The 23,655-nt window shown below is 39.7% G+C and overlaps 2 protein-coding genes across 7 annotated transcripts in view; one reads left to right on the top strand and one right to left on the bottom strand.

The window, feature by feature from the left end:
- TMEM67 (transmembrane protein 67) overlaps positions 1–13,492 on the bottom strand; it is a 32,428-nt gene extending 18,936 nt beyond the window's left edge. For 3 of the 4 annotated variants that reach the window (XR_004060521.1, XM_030943467.1, XM_030943466.1), the window contains exons 1-11: positions 13,309–13,492; positions 11,296–11,384; positions 9,752–9,845; positions 8,220–8,319; positions 7,697–7,766; positions 7,516–7,590; positions 6,253–6,315; positions 3,821–3,975; positions 3,592–3,700; positions 1,992–2,078; positions 36–101 (exon numbers count right to left, since the gene is read on the bottom strand). Coding sequence is in view for 3 of the 4 variants with exons in the window: in XM_030943467.1 (XP_030799327.1) it covers positions 36–101; positions 1,992–2,078; positions 3,592–3,700; positions 3,821–3,975; positions 6,253–6,315; positions 7,516–7,590; positions 7,697–7,766; positions 8,220–8,319; positions 9,752–9,845; positions 11,296–11,384; positions 13,309–13,453 (1,053 nt within the window). In the remaining variant the exon portion in view is untranslated. The remainder of the gene's footprint in view (positions 1–35; positions 102–1,991; positions 2,079–3,591; positions 3,701–3,820; positions 3,976–6,252; positions 6,316–7,515; positions 7,591–7,696; positions 7,767–8,219; positions 8,320–9,751; positions 9,846–11,295; positions 11,385–13,308) is intronic. The other variant, XM_030943468.1, reaches the window with a different exon arrangement.
- Positions 13,493–15,142: 1,650 nt separating this feature from the next.
- Positions 15,143–23,144, top strand: RBM12B (RNA binding motif protein 12B). Of its 3 annotated transcripts, none has more exons than XM_030968158.1 (3): positions 15,143–15,218; positions 18,081–18,126; positions 18,806–23,144. In XM_030968158.1, the coding sequence occupies exon 3, from the start codon at positions 18,834–18,836 to the stop codon at positions 20,970–20,972; it is 2,139 nt and encodes a 712-aa protein (XP_030824018.1). In that variant the 5' UTR covers positions 15,143–15,218; positions 18,081–18,126; positions 18,806–18,833; the 3' UTR covers positions 20,973–23,144. The 3 variants fall into 3 exon arrangements, with proteins under 3 accessions (XP_030824018.1, XP_030824036.1, XP_030824027.1); XM_030968167.1 differs by having other exon boundaries at positions 15,154–15,222; XM_030968176.1 differs by lacking the exon at positions 18,081–18,126 and having other exon boundaries at positions 15,145–15,218.
- Positions 23,145–23,655: the final 511 nt, after the last annotated feature.

Below are 23,655 nucleotides of genomic sequence, written 5' to 3'. Positions count from 1 at the left end.
TCAAAATTGAAAATAGCATTTTATATCTTACTTACATTTTGTTGGTAAGTTGTTCCAAAAAAATAAGCTGCATCCAATTTAGTTTGGGTATCAGGACAAAGCTGAATAAAACATAGTTATAATTAGGTTAATTCAAAGGTATCATCTTCTCATGTGAAAAATATTTACAAGTACTTATGTATTAAGAGTTCTCACAAAAGATTTAAAAAAAAACTAATAAGAGAAGGATTTATTTTGGGGTAAACACAATTATTTATTTCACTAACACCAATGTGCTTAAAATGCTGGTTTAGCTTATTCATAATCATATAGTATCTTTCAGTTCCATCACTGAAATCTGTGGACAGCAGCATCCAAACTGTGGACTGAATGTTCTGTGCACTGTATTGCCTCAAGCTCAATCAGAGGCTTCTACTAAATTCAAGAATAAGAAAAGAAGTCCACATTCATACAGCCCTGTTTCTCTTAAGCTGGCATTCTCAAATGCCAGAGAATCAAAGTTGTAGCAAGTAACAGATTTTTTTTCTTTTTTTTAATACAACACATATTATCAGTAAAGAACAGCAGATTCAGGTGAATCCAGAAAAAAATGGTCCAAAGTCTAATGTGGAGGCCAGAGCCATTTTCCCAAAATGAGAATGAAGTCTAAATTTGCATAAAACACAATTCTATTAGTGTGAAACTGAAATTCTGGGAATTGCTACAATTATGTATTGAGACCACTTTAGCATTGTGCTGTCTTATCACCATGCACAATCTATAACATTGAAGGAGGCTTTGAATGGAAAAGCTATTCCTTTCCCATTGCCTCTTCACAGCTGTTAAAAGCTTTGCCCTAGAAAATAAATGTGCCCCAATAAACCTAAACTTATATGTCAGAATATATAATTTTCTATGCATAGTACCTGTCCTAGTAACCTGTTCTCTTAAACACTAGTTTTCCTTAAAACTGGAGACACAGACACAAGATGGTTCATCCTGAGGCAGTAACAAAGTAAATCCTGAATGTCAGCTGCTCTTCTACAGACACTGAAATGTTTGAAGTGATATGCTCCAACAGAAAAGGAACCAACAATTCCCAATTGTTCTTCCTAGTATTCCTATTGTTGTCTGTCTAGGGAAATAGTGAGAGTGCCTAGATTGCCACTGGACTGCTAAACAAATTCTATTCTGTAAGATGCTGCAGCTGCCCATTGTTCTCTCTGATAGACTAATTACTATTGCATTTTCTAATTGCTGCTTACTTGCATTTTTCACAGTCTAACTACACAGTGTGGTAGTGCTGAAGTAGAATGTCTGTGTCCCTGAAATCTGAGGGTGTAGTGGCCAAGGGCACTGCCAGCCAGTCCCCCCCTTTCTATGTAAAGTCTCCCACCACATATTTATAACTTTCTGTTATGAAAAAGGCACATGCTGGTCATAGTGTACATTTTATATTTAAAACAAAATGAAATAAACAAGCAACAAATCCCAAGATGATGCAAAGAAAATGGTGCAGATCAGCTTTCCTACCTCCCTTGACAGTGACATAACCACTGATTTGACTGTCACCCCCATGATGTGTGCAAATAGTTGACAGCATCTAATGGGGACATGCTCATAGCATCATCTGTAAACACATGTGGACATAGAGCTAAAGAATACACTTTTCTCAACAAGAAAAAGAGGTTTAATAAGAAACTACACATGAGCAACTATGCTGAATGGAAGACAGAGATAGCTGGTTCTAAATTATTAACACTATTTTTCAGAGCTTTCCAATGTGCCAAATTTATACTGTTCTAAAGGATGAAGGCAGTGTTGATGAATTTATACTTCTGATTTTGTAGAGATCGTTGTGAGCAAGAATAAAGAGCTATTTTCCCTAACCTAGTACTACAGTTATGAATTGTCATTGGTGTAATAACCAAACTCTTGGCTTTTGTCTTAATTTGGCTAAAGGCACTCAGAACATTGTGTTATCAAGAGAAGATAACTATAATCAAACATACCTGTAAGAGACCTCCTTCCAAACTTTGCCACTTAAGAAAGTTTCCTGCTGCATCAAATGAGGCTGCAATAAATTTCAGCTTTACATCCTGTTGATGAAAAAAGACAAGACCAATGAAATTGCCCTGAAGTGGACATTTTAGAGACTGCTGTCTAATTGTTTGATGTTTCCTAAAACTTTCAGCACAATCCTTAAATTTTTTTGCCCTTTTGATTTTGTTTTTTATTTTGGGTTTGGTATTTTACTTTTTTACAAAAACATACCATTCTTCTACCGCTTCACTGGTGACATGGAAAAAATTCCAAAGGAACTTCTACACATGTAGACATGCCCTAACCTAATCAGGAATCTATGCAGATTTCTAATGTATACAATGCTGGAATCTAGAGGGCTTCCAGGACCTTCAGTGTTAGGAGGAACAACAAGTATTTTAGTTATTAAAACAACTGCTACATTGCAACATTGTTTAATTTAAAACACCGCCTTGTAGAATATGGCTGATAAAGGCATAATAATTTTATTTTTGAGTCAATAAGAAAACTCTACATAAATTTGGCAGTACAACTGACAAACAGGTACTATTTTTGTGATTAGCTGAACTTGAATAACCTATTTCAGTTATTCTATTTTACAATTAATTTAGAAAAATAAATCACTTCACTGTTTGATTTACTATCTGATTTCTTCATAAAAATGTGCTAATTAACAAACTACTTAAGCAGTCCATCCCTCCCAGGGATGTATATCTGGCTTTGCTAACCTTATTTTCCTCACCTCTTTTTTTTCCCATAATTCACTGCAGTAAGAGGAAAAGGCTGGAGTAATACACTGAATCCATCTCTGATACAATCAGCTTGTAGGGATTTGTAACAGAAATATTACAAATAAATTGAGTAGGGGGAGAAATGTGTGTGTAAGCATCAGAAGGTGTTGAACACCACATAAAAGTGATGAAGAACACCGTTTTCAGCTACAGAGCTGATAAATGGGTTGTGATAAAACCTGGCACAGACAACTTGTCAGCAAAAGACCCAGCAGTTTGGCACACCAGGAGGGCGGCAGTAAAGATACAGTACATCATCTTGACCTCTCTTTTACACATGAGTTCACCATGAAATCTGACAAAAGGATGTACATATTTTAAAAAAAGTCAAAGATCAACTTTGCCTCAGATTTATGAAGATGGAAGTAAACAAGACTCTGAAGCAAAAGACAGTGTTAAAACAACTGTGAACTCCTAAAGTGTCTAAAAGGTTTGTCTAGTTACTAGTTTACCACTCCTAATCCAGATCCTTGGGGACACCAATGAACACTTAAAAGCTGGCATCCTTTGTTCCTTGTGCCCTGTCAGACCACACAGGCAAGCATGTCTTGGCCTTATGAGAATGTGGGTATGAGAGCGTAAGCAAAGGAAGAGACCAGACATTACTTTAGGTAAATATCACCTTCCTCTTCCAGGAGATCTCACACTGAGTTTTGTTACACTAACTGCCTAAAATTCACCTTTAGTAGAGTCACATCTATAATAAATCTAAACCTTTTATGTGATATATGTCCTCTTCCTAATGGATGCTTCCCTATGTCTACTACCCAACACCTACCTTATCTGTTCCCTTGAAAGTGAAGGTTGTAGGAAAATGATTTTTCTCAAGCACTTGGGATGCTAATCCTGGTTGGTCACCATAATACAGCCATGGAAGATTATGCCTCCTGAAAAAAATTACAATGCTTTCTCTAATGAAACATAATATTTTTCATCAAAGAACATTTAGAATAATAAACTCCATACAAAGCTATTAAAGACCAAAAGTTATGGAAAAGGCAACTTACCAGTAGGGTATTGAATGAATGACGCCTACTCTTGCTGTACTGACAAAAATATACTGAAACAAACCACAGGCATCAGTACTTGAAGAACTCAATGAGTTCATATTCATCACACACATATTTCCAAGAGCTTGGCATGCTGTTAGATTAGAGTACAACTGCAGTGGAGAAACAAGAATACAGGAAAAAAGTATTTAATTACTCCTTCTTTTGTGAGGCAGTCATAAAATTATAATGTTCTAGGAAGCCACTCCTAAACCTTTGTGTTCACTTGCAAGTAATTTTATTTTGTCAATATCTAGTATTTTCTTCCAGGTATTCAGGTACCATATTTTTACAGATCTGCAGATGGCAGCATGAAATCAATACTCTCACTTTTTCAGCTTATTTTAGTTGCATCCGCTAGATGGGAAAGAATGACAGAAATGTCCAAATCTGCACTTTGAAAACAAAGTAAGAATGAATATGTTTAATATCACTTAGACTGTATGGCAAAGATTACTCCTTCAAAGACCTCAGACTGACAACTATAGATGCATGTAGTATTTTCTCTTCAGTTTCATGTACCTTGCTCAGTTCTGGTAAACACACCAGTGCCAAGTGCTATGCAGAGGGGACACCTGGCATCTGTGTGCAGGGGTCATTGCACTGGTATTAACTTGCCACCTCCTTACCCCCATTTGTGTGGGTCAGACCAGCAGCTGCTCATCACATGCAGGCAGCACCTCTGAATGGCTGAGCAGGGTGAGGCAGAAAAACAGGATAAACTGATTCCAGTGATAAAGAATGGGATCAGCGGGAGAATTCATCTCAGAGCTGTGTGTATGAGATGGTGATAGGAGCAGCAAAGGTGATCTGGGAAAATTCTGAACCAAAGTCTGCTGAAATACTGACTGAGAGAACATCTGCCAGCCAGGGAACATGGTCTGGGAGTCTGAAACATCCTTGAGAAGTGCAGCTGGGTACCTGGACTTCAGAGACCTCCTGACATACTATCAATAACCACAAACCCAAGGAATTGTAACAGCAACCTATCATCTGGAAAGATGAAAAAGAGTCTAGACAAGGGTTAGGATTTAGAAGAGGGAAAACTTTCCAAAAGAGTAGGAATAAGCAACTGCTATTGATGGTTGTACAACAAAGAGTAGGAAAACAGTCTGGAAAACACAAAAACTAGCCTGAGATATAAAACGTTGTCATCTCTTGGCTGCTCCAGGTGGTGCTGCCCTACACCACCTTATGTGTCTCTGATATAAAAATTACTTTTTACCCAAAATGGAGAGTGAATCTGTCCCTGCCTCTCATCTCTCTCAATCTCTACACACAGAGGAGGTCTCCTACACAAACTTTTCTACGAGCTCTCCTAGGCAAGTTACCAGACTGTGGCTAGGGATGCCTGACTGCCTCTAGATTCTTCAATGTTGATCATCTTTGAAGTGAAACTTCATCTGTCATCAGTTTTGAGGCCCCACTCCTGGGAGTGGTTTCTTGAGTACTGTACTAGTACTATTTAGAATAATACACACACATATGAGTAATTCATCATAAGTGCCTTTGTTGCTTTCCTAGTGATCATTTTCTAGCAACTTGTAATATTGAAATGTATGCCTGCTGCTGCTATTGACTGCTGCCACCACTGGAGTACATATATACACCTGCTTTACTAATCATAAGTATACTCACTTTACCAGCAATAACTTGCTGTAATCTCTAATAGAAAAATGTAGGAAGCAAGACTCCATGTGCTCGTGTATTATGGAATCCTGCAAATCCATATTGTGATCTTTAGAGACTTCTTGACCAGGCAATCCTTTGGTTGTGACAGATAGGGAACAGAGACAGATAGCAGAACCTGAGAAGTTAAAATCTGATCTTCAGGAGAGCAATACAGAAGGAAAATGAGAATGTGTGATAACAGAGTTGGTGAAAGGCAGGCAGAGACACATGCCCTTCACAAGTGTCTGTAACTCTGTTGCCAAAGCCACTCTTTCACCCATGGTTACTGTCACCCAGAGCAACATAATGGTAAATAACACTTGCATACAGAAAGCAAAGCAAAGCTAAAAAGGGTGGTTCCATGGTTATGAACAACTGAAAATCAACTAAAAGGTAAAGAGCAGGTGCCAGATAATACTGGATACGCTCATTTATATCCAAACATATGGATAGTAGGTCACATACTACCGAATATTGAAGGATTTTTTCTTTAACACCATTCATCTTGTGAAAATTCCAACACTATAGACTTGCATTAACATTGACTAGCCCTCAATATTTCTAAGCATTCTGTATATATAGTTATTTCTTTTGTCTTTTCATCTCAAAATAAAATTCTTCAAAAATAAGCAAGGTAAGTTCCAAACATAAAAGTGACATGCTTTTATAGAGTACCATTCTGTATAAAAAAGCAAACTGCAAACATTATTGAAACTCACCCAACAGGCAAAGGCTGAGGACTGAAGGTTTTTCAGAAACCATGCTGATGCCAGTGTTACACCCTGTAAATAAGGAACTTTTTCACTGTCTTTGTTCACAACAACTCCTACATAATGTAACAGTCTGGAAAACTATGTCAGCTAAAAGATGCTACATATTTTTTTCTAAGACCATTCTGTCATTTGTAAATATCTCAGTCTAACAATATCAGTTCAAAACACAACCATAATGTGATAATTTCTTTCACTTCCCTAAATTAGACAAAGTACACAGGAAAAGAGCTGAACTATTTAAGCTTTGAATATGGATTCCGTGATGCAGAAATTTTCTTTACCACACAAGGGAAGTACTAACAGTTTCAAGGGTAAGATGTTGACTTGATGGAAAATCTAACTCAGGACCAAATTTGCCAAATTAATTAGTTCTTCCTTTTTATATTCTCTTTTTTATAACTACTCACATTTGAACTACACATAGCCTTCATGCATACTGTAAGCAACTGAAAAGACATATTTGCAATAAAATATTACTTAGAAGATGGCATTTTCAGGGAGCAAATGAATGTTTGATATCTGAAAAACTGAATACTGCTTTTCACTTTCTTTCAAGTGGTAGCTTTTAACATCAACTCATTTAGGAGCAAAACACATTTCTTAGCCACAAAGCATTTCCTGAATTCAGAACGACTTGGAAGATGGTCCTAATTTTGATCAGATTTCACATTTTATTAAAGTTCATTAACTAAAACAATGAAAACCCCTTCAATCTTGTCAATAGAACATATTTTTATTCATTAGCCAATTCAAGGAGTTCAGCAGTTTTGCAGACAATCTCAAACTTTATAGGCGCCCATTTTCTTCTATAAGATCAAGCACTAAACTCAAGCCTTGTATTTTTTTCAAATGTTTTACACAAATACATATTTTATACAGTAAAAAAGTCCAGAGGCACTCATGGACTCTTCAGCATCTTTTTGTGATACAAGAGTATGCTTTAAATGCACACAATTAATACAAAAGGTCACATGCTACCAGTTTTGATATTAATGTAAATTACTTCCCCTTTTCAGTCTCCAAAACAGCATGAATTTTTAAAAGATTACTCCATTATAACAATGTTTGCTTCGTGTCCACACCTGCACACTATCTTGATGCAAATGACTTTGCCACCACTGGGATCAGACAAAAAAATGGGAATTTGAAATATTTACTGAAAGTAAGTAATAAGAAAGCTTAAAAGTGTTTTAGAATAAATACACTTACTAGCTGTGCAAAACGAACAGCTGCAACTCCCTTTGGGGGTAAACCTTCATGAGGCAAGAAACACAATCCACCAGTCTGAAAGAAATATAAGAATAAAAAAATATTAATAAGCTATTGATACACTCGTCAAAATAACTTTTCTTTTTCTGAACTTCAATACAATAACCATTCTTCTACTTACTAGAATGTTTGGGCTGTTGCAGTCACAAGATTTGCTTACTTGAATGAATGTCTGTTCACATCTTACACACCTATGGATCACAAGCATGAAGAATGCACTTAAAATGTAATTAAGTATGATATTTAGTCCTCAGAGAAAGCTGATTACATAGCATGTCCAGGAACAGCATCAGCAACTTCACTAGTTTGAACTGAAACTCAAAAGTGTTTCCTGATTTGTTTCTACTATCACTGAAGTAGAAAATAAATCAAATAATAGTTTATCAGAATAAGAATTCTCTTCTGCTTCCAATCCAAAGCCTGCTTTTTGGTCACATTAAAACAAGACAAAAGAACCAAGCTGCTGGCCATATAAGGACTCCAGCGAGCACCAAACACAGTGGGTTTGATACAGAGTTGAGGATTTCCAATTCCCGGCCTTCAAAACTGTCATCCCAAAGAAACAGTCTATTCCTCAGGAATATTCCATTTAAACTAGCATGACATATTTAAATTTATCATCACAAAAGGCAAAGAGCACCCACCTGCTTCCTGATGCATCTGAGGCAGAGAAGGACTGCTCACTTCCATTACAATGTATGCACAATGCTTCATCAAACAAAACACCATCAACGCTTCTTTCCACTGAAAGCAGAAAACAAAAGTGAGTCTGATAAAACTGCCTGATGCAGTGTCACACAGTTCAAGATAAATGTGAAAAAATTCAGCATCTGTGCAGATCTAAAATAAATACAAAGTGTTTATTTTGAAAATATCAAGAGCACAACATGGAAATAACGTCCACTATAAATGCACATTCATGCACATCTGTGTGCACTGCTTATAGCTGTGCACATGCAGTTTAGTTTTAAATGAGAAATGCAACATTTCATGTCTAGTTTGGCTGTTCCTCTGTTATTTATTCTGAATAAGATTCAAACAAAAGTCTTGCTGCAAAGCAAAAATTCAAAACAACAAGTTTGCAAGTTACTGGGAAAAAATTACATTTAATCTGAAATTATTCATGGAAATGTCACAATTTCCAAGTTTCAAAATTGCATCTTCCAACTATATAATCTGACAAGTGATTTCAAATTTAATTATTAAAAAAAATGCAAAGAGAATAAAAAAAATACACTACTAATGTTCTTCCTGCATGTCAAATGACAGAATCAGCTTTGCTCTCAATATTTTACCATAAAGGCCTGGAATGTATTTTGTAACTCTCATAAAGTTTCAGGCAGAAGACTGGTATTCAGTGTTTTCCAGATTCCTAGGAAAATTTAAAATTATTGATCTTGAAAAAAGTGATTCTCCAATATACTCTGTCAGAAATATAACCAAAGTGGACATTTGTAATACTTATTCAGAGAATTACAGACATTCCACATCTTTGAAAAAAAGGAAAACTAGAGGTCCCATGAGCATTTATGTTTTTTATCACTGATGAAAACTGTACTTTGCTCTAATGTTTCTACCATGCAAAATAAGCAAAAATCCATTTAACACTAAATTTAACATTATTTTTCTGTCTACTGAAAATCATCTGCAACTACTAGAGAGCATCAAGTAAGAAGCACAGGTATAGGGAAGCACATCTCAGAAAGTCGCAGGTACAATTGTCTCAGGGAGGTATGAAATCCACTGACACTAATGCACAGCCATTTGCTTGATTTGCTCAGCCTGTTCTCTCCCACCTACTCATACAGGTATAATTCTTTTACTGCTCTTTATACTTCAAAACATTGTAATGTTTTTATAGTCTATACTGACATTGTTTTTATCCCAACTTTAACGACTCCATCCATTGCCAAAGAGCTTGAAGGAAGTGATACATCAGTATTCATTTATGGAATATTTGCATAACAGTTTTTATTGCAATGAGCAATGGTACAGATTTATCTGTTGTTTTTCATTACAAATAAGCAGGAAAATGTTTATGAGCAATGTTGAATTTTACATCAGATAAGAAAACACACATAAAATTTTCTTTCTTACTGAACAGAAGAGCATATCTTAGTAAACTCAAATATCTAAAACAAGTGCTATCATCTCATAGCTGGTATACATTTTTTACCTAGTATTTCATTATTGGGGCATTTACAGTTTCCTTTTGAAGTCAGGCCTCTGGGGCAAGTAATGCAATTCCATCCATCCTGAGTAACTCCACTCTAAAATAAAATATAAAACATTAGAATTTTCAAAAATACAGAGATCACCCAGTATCTGTGAAGAATGCCTTATCCAGCCTTTAGTTACTAGAAAATGTGTTCAGATAAAACATCAATAACATTCATGAAGCTTTTAAAGATAAAAAAAGGCTAAACAATCTGGCAAAAGTAATTTCTAGCAAACACACACAAAAAAGTTAAGCTCTTCCAAACCTGTTAGCTTACATCCTTCAGGGAAAATGAAAAATAGAATGTTTAAAAAGAGATACATTGAATAAACATAATAATGCATACATAGACATTTTGCATATAAATTGCATATTGCAATTGCATATAAATATATAGAAGTAATGGAAATTGAAGAGTTCTAAGTGAAGCAGCTTATGTAATTGTTTGGAATTTTGTACCTACCCAGACAGTTCACATCCACACTTATTTTATACTGCATTACAGTAAGTAACTGCATTACAGATAAAAACCACTGAGGAAAATGAAGACAACTCTCATCCTCAAGTGATGTTACTCCCTTCTCCACTATGGCCATTTTATCTTTGCAAAAGCCTTGGCAGCAGATCAAAGGCAAATGCCACCATTGCAGGAAAGAGGAAAAAACAGCAAAAGATCACAACACAAAAGGATACAAAGTCTTTGTCTAACACAGCAAGAAGACTGAAAGAAAAGGGAAATTACCTACATAGCCCATTAGCCACTGACCACCTAACTCAGGCAAGTAAGCTGCTCTCCTGAGAGTTCTTCTATAGCTATTGAAGAGAAAGAAGTATTCAGAAAGACTTCATCCTCAAAAGTTGATTTGATGGAAAAATACATTTCTTTGCTGACTATAGTGGGAAAAAATCTGGTTTAGCCTGGATCTGGTTTAGTCTCTGGTTTAGGATCAATGCTGAGATTATGACACAAAATTGTAACTTAATTTGTCAAGGAAGGTCAGAAGAACTGATCAAATTATAATTATAATTCAAGTAACACAGTAGGAGCAGCTCATTTTGAAGTAAGAAGATGAAATATTGTGGATTATGAAAACACAGCCTAAATATCACAATAATGGTATTTACATAAATAATCAGTTAAGATATCTATGAGCTGAAAAGCATCTTCAACATTGTTCAGAATTGTGCTCTCTGAACAAGCACAAAGCAGAGAAGGAAAGTAGTGGAAGGAGCTTAAACGCTTAAAAAATTCTCATTTTGTCTGTGGGGTCAAATTTGTAATGAAAAAGGCAAAATAATAGAAATAGACAACTCTAAATTGGAAAAAAATACTGCACATAAGCATGGTCTTAGAAATTCCCAATCAAAGACTATTATGCAAAAAATATTTTAAATTAATGAAAAATAACTTGTAGTCAGGATAAAATTTAAAATTAAAAAACCCATAGTGGTTATGATTATTATTCTATCATTATGGCAAACATGAAACATTCAATACTTACCATATTTTCTGGGCATTTTTCACAAGTAACAGAGAGCCCACCATTGCTAGAAACCATCCTGTATCCTGGCTCACATTCACAGGAACTACCTGAAGAAAACAAAACAAATGCACTTTTAATCTATATAGAACTGACTGGTTGTAACAGAATACTAAGAACAACTACTATTGTTCTCAAGAGATCAAGATAGATTATTAGACAGACACATAAAACACTTGAGTGAGATATGAATGACAATCATCTTGCTTTTTAAAAAATACCCATTTTTTTGAAAAATGCCCATTACAGTTTGCACACAGATCTTTTAGGAGAATGTTACAAGGCTGACTGATCACCAGGGTGGAACAGGGATACAGAGCTTGTATTTTGTGGTTTTTTTAGTTAAACCAAATGTTACCAGTTGATCTGTAAGAGATATAATCTCTCCATCTAGATCTTGCCACAGCCTTTCCTCTCTCCAACATCAGCATTATATGTTTTTATACAGGTTTTATTTTTTCAATTTGAAGTCAGTCCTAAAACCAAAATGTGTTCCTATGAAAAGGTTTTTCAAAATATAACTGTTGTATGAAAAGCTGTTTTAAACTCAAGGCTTTTAAAATTGTGCATGGGATCAAGGTTTATATTGAATAGTTTTTAGCAAGTGAACACAACATACTTAACATTTTGCAAGAAATTAAACACTATTTTCATGGCACAGTATAATGCCCACCTGCTAGTGCTAAACAACTATTTTTTTAGAAACTTTTCCTGTCTCGTGTAATGAATTTCTCTCTCTACTTTTAAACACATACCACAAACCAAAATTGATTATATGTACTAATAAACTGTTTTTATTACTTAAGCTTATTGAACTGTGCAGGAAAAAATGTCAAATTCTGTGGAAAGTTTTATAACTTTAAATTATATTCTAATGAGACCAGCTGTACAGAAATATTTGTCGAAATGATCAAACATTTCTACTTAATTCTAAAGAAGAAAAAGCCCAATTGATTAGATCAATGAAACATTTGAGATGTGACACAGTGACAATACCTAGATTTTTAGGCATGTCACCTGAAAGCAGAATCCAGGCTGATGAGCTAGCCAAGGAGTGTATGGGCAATCACAAGTGGAATTCAGCTAAGATGCAAACAGCACTGAGCAGCACCTATCTGCACTGCTCCAGTCAGATCTGCAAGAAAAAATAAACCCTTGACCTCCCCTTGGAATTCTCCTCTCCTTGAAGCCCTTTATTTAGAGGAAGATTCAGCCTAAAAAGGAGTTATGGATCTAGACACCCACATTACCAGGAGATCTGAAAACAAATAGTGTATTTTTATCCAGTAAGTGAGCTATGGGGTCAGTCTTTAGGACGCCGTGGTGGTGGTGGAGAAGGTGAGCAGCTTCCACGCAGCAGCTGTGAACAGCCCTCCACATCACTGCTTCCCACTGAAGTACCAGCCCTGGAGAGAGAGGTTCTTGGGTCTCAAATTTGTACACACACCAGGGAACTCCCACTCTTGTTGGATTGTGTATTTTATGAAAGATGGACGCTTTAATACCTCCTTACCCCCAAAGAAAGCAGCCAGCTATCTGTATTTTCCATTTAGTACTGTCAGGCTGTGCTGTATGTGCTCCAAGTGGCCGTGTGGGACTTGGACTACCATAGGCAAAGCCTGAGGATCTGACACCTGGTATCTCAGACATTCAAGTCTGACAAGGAGTTTCAAGTTACAGAAGTGATCGAGAACAAAAATTCAGGGTCCTGTAGATTTTTACAGATGAAAATGCAAATACAGCATAATACTTAAGGAAAAAAAAGATTATTAGAAAAAGATCTAAAGTCATTTCTCTGAGCTGTATCTCAAATACATCACAGCTGTGCTGGGGCCTCTCAGGTCTTTGTGGTATCCCGGCCCTTTCCCAGACCTGTTTCAGGCCGCCACAGCCGGAGCCCCCACCGCGCACCGCTCGCTGCTGGGGGCGGATTCAGCGCAGAGCCGCCCGAGCCCCGCCTCCCCCATCGCTCACCGCCGGCGCTCTGCCGCTGGTGGGCCCCGCAGGGCGCGCAGGCCAGGCGGGAGCTGTCGAAGTAGTGTTCGGCGCCGCAGTCGGCGGGACGCTGCAGCGGGACGGAGAAGCCGCGGGCGGGGGGCAGCGCCGCCGACACCGCCATGAGCAGCGCGGCGGCAGCGGCCCCGCGGCCCCGCGTCGCCATGGCCACCGCGTGCCCCGCCCGCGCCCGCCCATTGGCCAGAGCCGCGCGGTACGGCGACCGCCGGGGGCCCGCCGCCGCAACACGCGAAGCGTCGGCGGGGCGGGGCGGGGCGAGGCGAGGGAGGGTGCACTAGCCCGAGTTTGTGTGTTTGGTGTACTGGGAGTTTTGTTCGTCTTGTGCGAGACCGGGAGCGAGAAACGAGAGGACACCGAGGCCCGGTTTGCACTTGCCGGTACCTTGTCTATAGAACTGATGCACAGTGTATCATCCCAATGGAACACGTGTTTGTAATTTCTCCCCAGAGAGGGAAGGGGTAACAAGATGAAAACACAAAATGCCTAGAGCAATGGATGCTCAGCCAGTGTTACTCCCCTTTACCTTTTACACCTTTGTCACACTGTCGTTCATATTCCACAGAAGCACAGAATGAGTCCGGTTGGAAAGGACCACAGTGGGTCATCTGGTGCAACCTCCCTGCTCAAGCAGAGCCATCCCAGGGCACATGGCACAGGATTGTGACCAGAGAGCTCTTGAATATCTCCAGTGAGGGTGACTCCACAACCTGAGCAGCCTCTTCCAGTGCACCCGCACAGTAAAGTTCTTCATATTCAGATGGAACTTTCTGTGCCTGTTTCTGCCTGTTGCCTTTCGCCTCATTCCCTCAGATGTAAACTAAAATCCAGGACACTGTGTCTTGCAAAGTTTTGATATTTCTTATTGTCCCTCTCCTGTGTGCTAATTGCCTAACTATTATGATTTTCAACATTAGCATGCTTTATTTCTCACTGGATTTATTTTGTTGGCTCAACAACAGTCAAAAGGTTGAGTTTATGTTTTCAAGTCGTATTAGCTGTCTCCGGGCTCAGGTTCATGTAAATTTGACTGTGTAAAGATAGTGGTGTTCTTGATTTGTGGTAACCTCCACCTTGTACCCTGCACAGAATAAACAACATCTTTTTTCTAAACAAGACTCTATCTGTGTTGAGAGAGCTCCTAAAGTCAGCAACATTGCTAGGTGAATCTATCATAAATAGTACAGGGATTTTTTTTTCCTACGTAAAATGGAGCAGACAAATAATGGATATGCATAAAAAGACAGGGGAGGACGTAAAGTCAGGGAAGGCAGGTAGGATAAACATATCATAAATATACCTCGCTTGCACAACCAAGGGACTCTGCCTCTGCCCTTCCCTTTAGTGAATCTTGAACCTTTCCTCCTTCTCCTCCATTCGTGCATCCCTGCCCTCCCCTCCTCTCAGAGCCCAGGCCGGAGCCAGCCCCGAGCCGCGTTACAAACCGTGCCGAGCTGTCGGAGCCGCGGCCCTGAGCGGCGCCTCAGCTCGGCACGGGCCGGCACCGACGGGAACGAGCCTGAGCGCAGCGCACAGTGCGGCAGCGGCGCTCGGTCACCGTGTGACGGATGTCTACATACAGATCTGTCACGGTACAGGTCTGTCTCTACGCATATCTACAATCAAACCGATCTACTACTACACAGACACCTCAGAGCTACTGAGGCAGAGAGCGCATGCGCACTGCCTGCGGCGCGGCTCGCGTCCGCGCACTGCAGCGGAGGGGGCGGGGTCGCCCCGCCCGGAGTGTGCGCGCGCAGTCCGCGCTCGCGCAGCGCAGCTTCCCCTCAGCGTTGGGGGGGTCAGTGGAGGCGGCGCCATCTTGGCGGAGCCGTGCCGGGAGCTGCGGCGCTCGCTGAGCGGCGTGTCCGGTGGGTGCGTGGATGGATGGCGTGAGGGACAGAGCACGCCTCCCCTGGGTGCGGCGTGTGGCTGAGGGCGGCGCAAGTTTGCCGGTTCTCGGTTACCCGACCCTCGCGGAACCGCTGCGCGGCCGCTCCGTGTGCCCCGGCCCCATGTACCCCGGCCTTCTCGTGTCCCTGGGCTTCCCACCCCACTTCCCCGCTCCCGGTGCTTCCCTCAGCCCTGTCCCGGTGCCGGGAAGCAGACGGGCTTCTTCGTGGGGGCGCAGCAGCGGCGGCTCTGGCGGGCCGCAGCGCGTGTGGCGCGGGGCGCCCTCCCCTCGCCCCGTGCCCCCCGGCCCGGCCGCCCGGCCGCGGGTCTCTCCAGCAGCGCCGGGGCCGGCAGGCCGACTTGCTCGGAAGCGGTTCCCTGCTACATTCGATCGTGTAGCGGGGCCAGCTGCAGAGCTCACTCATGTTTTCCTTCAGCACTGTGCGAACTGCTATTCGCAGCAGCCTGCTTCCTCTATTGAGGCTTATTTTGAAGAACAGAATAAGAAACCTTCCCCTATTCCACTGGTTATTCTGTACTGGTCCAATTTCGTAGACGAGGTGTTTCTGTGGGTGTTCTTTCTAGCTTGCAGTCTGTGTATAATCTTTCAGTGTTATGATAAAAATCCTAGTCTAGTGCAGGCTTAGTTTCCTACTGCATTTACAAGTTGTGGATTATTTTAATGGCTTTAATGTTTGGAATTTCCTGAGACTGTGGAAGAATAGGTATTGTATTGTTTTCTAGCCAATTTTGCTCATATATAAAATTTCATAAAACTGTACACTTCTGTGCTTTTAAGCTGTGGCATGAAGTTGTTTCTTTATTCTCCAAATCCTTGCTTTCTGAAGTCCTTGTTCAGTTAATGAGTTGCTGTTACTTTTCATGGCAAGTCACCTCTTTTTGGTTATGCACTTTAAATTTGGATGGCTTGTCTGTGTTTTCTATCCGTGTGTGATGATTTACTATACAATCAGTAAGAGCTATTATTTGAACTTGCATTTGTTTGTGGACTTGTTAGAGATCCCATTATGATCTGGAACCACTGGTCTGGTTTTCACCACTGAAGGTTGTGTATTGTATCCCTGGTTCATCGTGGAGAACTTGCTGTTTATCACCGAAGAATTATGGAGGAGAGCTGTTGTGAATGATGTTTAAAAATTGGGATAAGAAAGCGGAATTGTGAATCCAGAAGTACTACAGATTAAATACATCATGAAGTAGCAGGGCAGCGGATTTGCTTTCTCAAGACATGAAGGTGCTGTATGAAAATTCTGCCCTTGAATTCTCCATGCTTTTTTGGCACTGTCATTGCATCTGTTGAGAAGACACGTTGTAAAGTGTTCTGGGTCTGGCTGGGATGGAGTTAACGTTCTTCACAGCAGCCCATACAGTTGTTTGGATTTGTGGCTAAAGGAATGTTGACAACACATCGGTGTTTTGGCTGTGGCTGAACAGTGCTTGCACAGTATCAAGGCTTTATATCGATGGTCCCTACTCTGTTCCTGCAGTGAGTGTGCTCAGAGTAGGTGAGAAGCTGGGAGGGAGCATGGCTGGGACAGCTGACCCAAACTCACCAAAGGGATATTCTGTGACATGTACGGAGGTAGAGGAAGGAGTATTTTAACGGTTTTGGTTTCTTTGGGAGGATTTTTTCTTGGCTCCCAAAGCAGCTGTTATTTGGAGGAAGGCTGGACATCAGTCAGCCTGTGGGATGTGGTGAGTGATTTCCTTTGTTTTGTGTTTTTCTTTCCACCAATGAAACTGTTTTATCTTGACCCACAAGTTTTCTCGACTTTGTTCTTTCCCATCCCACTGATGGGACGAGGAGTGAACAATCAGCTGTGTGGGTGCTTGGCTGCTGGCTGGGGTCGACTCACTACAAAAGCACAGAGAACAGATGGTCTTCAGTGAAGTCTGTAAATGGGCTGTTGTTGTGCTGACGGAGTACTGGTGCAGAAGTGACACGGAGTCTGTTAGTGAGAGAATTTGGGCTTTGCTCTTGTTTTGCTATGTTCAGGCGGAGTGGCAGTAATGGTTATTGGTAGGTAACTCGTCATCAGGATCTAGTGCTTTATAGAGCAAGGTTTGTAGAAGGAGTGTTTGCAAATGCTCGGAGCATTGGGCTGGTGTGTTTGTTTTAAAGGGATGCAGTCATTTGCTAGAGAGGCTTGTGTTTGTTCTGAAAATACTGTCCTATTTATTGTGTGATGTTAGAAAATGTTGCAAATCAGGATATGTTAAGTCAGTGTATTCAAGGTTTTCTTGTTCTTATGTTTGAAAGGCAGTAGAGTAAGGATTTAGGGAAAATACTGAAGTTGGCTTTGTAAATTCAGGTACTTTCTGAAGTTTCTCCTTGTTGGATATTTTTGCGCTTTCATTTGATGGGCTTCACTGTGTATGTTAAGTGCAGTGCTGGACTGGTGAGTAGCATACTCTTGTGAAGTTTGAATGCAGGTGGATTTCAGAAGAATGAACATGTCATGTAATCCTGAGATGGACCTAAGCACCTTTCAAGAACTCAGTTGAGAACTGTTCCCTCGATACACTGCCAGTCTGTTTCATTGCAACAGTTCAGTGTGGCACAATTGATGACCAAGTAATCTCATCGTATTTTCATCGTTTCCAGAAGTCAAATTATGAATTTCTTTTGCTTCTAAAATGGAAACAGAAAGATGTGGTGCATGGCATCTTGGAACATGGAAGGAGTTCTTCACATGGGTTCATAACATGCTTGGCTTTAGTATTAGCCACTGCTATGGATGGGCTGCAGCAGTGTAGCACAGTGTGTAAAGCAAAGTACAGGTATCAGCCATTAATTATGTTTCGTTTTCTTTCCACAGTTAAGTTGATTTTACAGAATTTATCAGGTCTCCAAAGCAGAAACAGGTAAGCTGTCAAAAGCTTAACACTTCTCACTGAGTATTGTGACAAGATCATACACAGCCTTTTTTCCTCACAGACTTGTGGCTGGCAACTAGGATATGCTTGTGGCCACTGCAGTTAATACTCTGACTACGCCAAAGAGACAACATTTTTGAATGCTGAGAAAACACACATTATTGAACAGAACTGATCACTGGGTAGAGCAACTTGTCAAAGCAGTAAAGTCATCACTGTTTGTGAGTTACTTCATTTTCCAGTGACATAGTTATTCTTTTTCCTTTCTCCTTTTATCAATTAGTGTCCTTTTCAAAAGTAAACTGGATTTTTTTGTTCCTTAGGAGTGGGCAGAGATCTCTGGCACATAGTAACTATGCCGTGAAAGACTTGAGGTGTTCTTTAGGTATTGTAGATGGTGAGGAGTGGCTTAGGTGGATTTTGTTGCCCTTAGGGTAGGGAATATTGATAGATTTGTGCACGAGTGCCGGTGGAGTAGCTAATTGTTCTGACTAATCAACATTCAGTGAATTGTTTTAATCTTGTTCCAGTGAACTTGTGGGTTTTTTCATACCTTCTCTCTCGATGAGACAAGGGCATTCATTAAAAAGGCTCTAGCTTAAGTGATAAGATACTGTAATAGCTGAGTACTAAAGACGTGCTATCATGTGTACCTTTTTGTCTGCAGGTGATTTTTGCTGTGGGTTGAGCTCAGCATGGCTGTAGTCATCCGTTTACAGGGGCTTCCTGTTGTTGCGGGTCCTCCAGATATTCGTCGTTTCTTCTTGGGATTGAATATTCCTGATGGAGGTGTGCATATTATTGGAGGAGAGATTGGGGAGGCTTTTATTATATTTGCCACAGATGAAGATGCACGGCGTGCCATGAGCTGTTCGGGAGGGTTTATCAAGGACTCGCGCATAGAGCTCTTTCTCAGCAGCAAGGCAGAGATGCAGAGTACCATAGAAATGAGCCGGAAACGATTTGACCGTGGGGGACGAGAAACTATGTCTGGCTCTAGAAGAACAGGTACTAACGGTTCTAGTGCATCAAGTATTGGAGATATACCACATTTAGTTACAGCTTCTCCAAAAGGAATAAGAAAACCTAGTTATGGGCCACCAAATCGCCTGGAGGCTGGTTTCCATACCAACGGCACAAGATATGGTGATATGGGTATACCTAAGTCAAACTATCAGTTAAGAAAGGATTGCCACCCATTTAACCCAGATGATCGTTACCTGTTTCTACGTGGTATACCTTACTCTGCAACAGAAATGGAAGTACGTGCTTTCCTTTCGGGGATTCGTGTGGATGGAGTGATTCTGATAAAGCACCGCAATGGTTTAAACAATGGTGATTGCTTGGTAAGATGTGCTACACCTGGTGATGCCTTAGAAGGACTTAAACGTCACAGACAGTACATGGGTCAGAGGTTTATAGAAATCAGTCCAACTACAGAGGAACGGTGGATGGAATGCGGTGGGCGGATAGACATGCCAGATGAAATGGATGACTTTTTGTGTGAAGACCATTCTCCAAGAAGTTCGGGCTACATGCATTCAAGGAAGCATTCTCGTTCAAGATCACCAAGGAGACAGAGAACACATTCTCGTTCATCTCCTAGCCAGGAATATTACATACACTTAAGAAATCTATCTTTTAATGTGGAAAAGAGAGATTTGAGAGATTTTTTTCCTGAACTGGATATACACAGCAAACAGATTAAGATTCTAACAGATAAGCATCAGAAAAGGACTAGAGATGCCTTTGTGGTGTTCAGGAGTGAGAGAGAATATCAGGCTGCTTTGGAATGTCATAGAAAGGTTCTTCTCAATCGTCCTGTGTACATTTTTCCAATTTCAAGAAAGTCAATGTTGAAAATAATTGACTCTTGTGAGAGGAAAAGATCACCGGACAGAGATCATCTTGGACAGGCCATATCAGAAAAAAGTTACCGGGAAGGTCATTCCAGCCCTAAGAATTGTGTTTATGTAAGGAATTTTCCGTTTGATGTGTCAAAAATTGAAGTGCAGAAGTTCTTTTCAAGATTTGATATTGATGAAGATGATATTTACTTGCTTTATGATGAAAAAGGAGTTGGACTGGGAGAAGCACTAGTGAAGTTTAAATCTGAAGAACAAGCTATGAAAGCAGAAAATTTAAACCGTCAAACATTTTTGGGAACAGAAGTGTTAATAAGACTTATATCTCAAGATCAGATGCAGAAGTTTGGTGTCGCTGCATCATTATCTGCACCAAATGAAATGCATGGTCATTCACATCTGTATGACAGAGGTGACCTCTCCCGTCCAGTTGGTTCACCATCTGGGCCACCACAAGGGCCACCCATGCATTCTTTTGGTCCTCCTGGGAACTTCAGGCATCATTCTGATTTTAGACATCCCCCTGAAGACTTCAGGCATCAGTCTGATTTTAGACATCCCCCTGAGGACTTCATGTGCCCTCCTAAGGATTTTAGGGGTCCACCACCCCTCATGGATTTTGGTGGCGACAGTGAACCTTTTGGCAGAATGGAGTTTGGGAATAATAAAATGGGAAATTTTCCTGAAGGAAGATTTATGCCAGATCCAAATTTCAGTGGTGGTTCTGAACGTGTTGTTCCTATTCTGTTGAAAAATTTACCTTTTAAAGCTACTCCTAATGAGATTCTGGATTTTTTCTATGGCTATAGAGTGATACCAGAGTCAGTTTCTGTGCAGTACAATGAACAAGGATTACCTTCTGGTGATGCCATTGTTGCTATGACAAACTATGAGGAAGCTATGGCTGCTATTAATGAACTGAATGATAGGCCCATTGGTCCACGGAAAGTTAAGTTGAGTTTGCTGTAAAGGAGGAAAAGATGCTCTAATAACACATTCTAGGTTTGACAGTATTGACAGTTATTTTAACTTTTAATTACTGGAAGATGCAAAACAGTTTCCATCAACGGTTGTAAATAATACCCAGTTCAGTTGTTTAGCTCTTGGTTGAAATACCTGTAGGACATTGAATGTCTTACATCAAGGTATAAAAGGATGGAGTTTTAATGATTTGGGTTTTTTTTCTTTAGATTAATTCCAGTCTTATGTCTTTGCATCAAATAAAAACGTAAGTGCTGGTTGACTGATCACACAAATGGTTCAAATAGAAGATCTTCAGTGCTACCTGCATTAGTAAAAGAAACTTCTTACTGAGGTTAGCTTAATAAAATTAATTTTTTTTTTTATTTTTGTGTAAACTTTTCAGGTTTTATTCGGTTTCATATGTTTGCAGGCATTCCTGTTTAAGAGCTTGCTGTTCTCATTAGCTGGCTTTGCAATTTTTTTAAAATAAAAAAGAAATTGCCATTTAAATGTGTGTCGTATATTTAAAACTTGTATAGTTAATGATCTCAGTTATTATGCTCAGCAGATCTGGGTCTTGGTGAGAATGGAGAATGATGCTGGCTGCTTCGTCTGGAAAGAGTGAACTGGTAGTTTGTCAACACAGCAAAGGATGGGTAGTTGAGAGAGCTTGCAGAGGCTGTATTTATCAGTTAGGCTTTTTTCTCACTCACTGTAGTACCCGAGGCAGAAAATGAGTGTTGGAATTAGATCAAGAATTCTGACTTCAGTGGTTTTATCTTCACATGCTGCGTAATATGAATACTAACTGGCTAATGATATCTGGATGCATTCCAGGTCAATCTGTGATTAGTTTTAACTAACATCTCTCACTGGCAACCAAGCTGACAAGCGTTATTATCTTACGTAATAAAATAAATGCTTATGTCAGCATTTAGAACGTGTTGTTTCCATTGGTTTGCTACCAGCATGTTTAAATTTTAGGAAGAAATAAAAGCTTGGGAAAGCTGTGTCTTCAAAATTAAGGCTTAGTAGGAAACTTAAGATTGCGTATGCAAGGACTTGACTTTCCTTGACATTACAACTGTGCAAGATAGTATCTTAAAGTAGTACTAAAGGATTAAGTCTGAGTCCCCTCAAATTGAGACAACAAAGTTGCAACTTGCTAGTGAAAACTTCTAACCTTTGCTTGTTCAATAACCAGAATTCCTAAATTCCTGAGGTAGGGAGGTCTCTATTCCAATTCACTCCTCAGAGCAAGTTTTGGCTCGTCTGGGCTACTCAAGGTCTTGTCTATTGCATCTTTAATAGCTTTAAGGACAGAGCTGTCCAGGCAGCCTTTCTAGTGAATGATCCCCCCTCACTGGTGGTCAAACTTTTATTACTTTGTGTGAAGTCATCCTTGTGATTGCAGAACTTCCATGCCAACTGTTTGGTACAAGAAAACAAAAAGAAGGAGATTTTTTGTTCTGTAATATTTAAAAGGTTAGTGTAGCTTTATTTCTTCTGCATATTATTTATTCTGTGTTTTAAGTACCAAGAAAAAAAAACTTTGAATGATAATGCAAGGTCTGTATATGTAGATTCCTCTGAGCAAAGAAGCATAATGGCTAAGTTTTCAACTTTGAACACATACTGATTTTTGCTTTCTGCTATGAATTAGCTTCAGAATCATACAGTTTTGAATCCTCCTCTGAACATAAAAGGAATTAAAACCCAACAATTTTGTGCTTTATTTAATAGCTACTTTAAAAGAGATCAAGGAGCCAGAAGATGTTTCAGGAAAAATAAAGACATGAGAATTCTCAAAATAAACTTCCCTGACCATCATGTTGAAAACTTCATTGTGACTATTTTTGTAAGCTAGCATCTTTACTACAAAGCTGTGTTGAAAATGTGAATACAACTAACTTCTCCAGTTAATCAGTTTTTGATGATTTGTTGATTTTAAAGTGCTTCTAGTTACTACACAATAGGAGGTTTCGAACTTGGAGGTTGGAAAGGTAAGAGAGTTTAGTAGGTTGCTTTGCCAGTAAAGTGTGAGATTATATTTAAAAAAAACCTGTCTGTTTTCAGAAAAGGTTAAGAGTAATTGCTGATAAGATAACATTAGTTTTTCAGATGGTAAACCTTCCCCCCCCCCCCAGTGAACATATAAAAAGTATCATAAAGCTTGTAATGGCAGAGGTCATTATTAAGGCATTACAAAATAGTCTTTGTTTGCCCTGGCTGATTTCTATTTCATTTAAAACCAGATTAAAGTTTATTACTACTTTAGTTTAATCTGAAATGTCTAATTGATAGATGAAAAAAAAATTCCTTTCTCACAGTCTGTGAAGAGCTGTGCTCGTAGTTCTCGGGTAGATGCTTTAGTAGGGGTAAGCATCAAGATTTAGGGCCAGGCATAGTGGCGTATCTAATCCCAGTTTGGGCCCTGGCTTTCGTAGAGTTCAATTAATTGTTTTTCTAAGATCTTCTTTGATCTATCACAAAGTACGTACAGATGCACCGAAGGAGAGGAAACTTGGGAAGGGATGCCAGTACATCAGCTAAATAACAAGGTTAGTAGGACAGCTGGTGCCTAGTTTATAGCTGTTGTTTAGTTGGTGTTTTGGGTATTTGTGTGTCCATCTGCCTCTGTTCCCCCTGCCTCTCCAGACTGGGCATTATATTCTGATTCTGCCTGAAT

This window comes from Camarhynchus parvulus, chromosome 2, assembly GCF_901933205.1.
Source record: "Camarhynchus parvulus chromosome 2, STF_HiC, whole genome shotgun sequence".
NCBI classification, from domain to species: Eukaryota; Metazoa; Chordata; class Aves; order Passeriformes; family Thraupidae; genus Camarhynchus; species Camarhynchus parvulus.
This window is presented reverse-complemented; position numbering and strand designations above follow the sequence as displayed.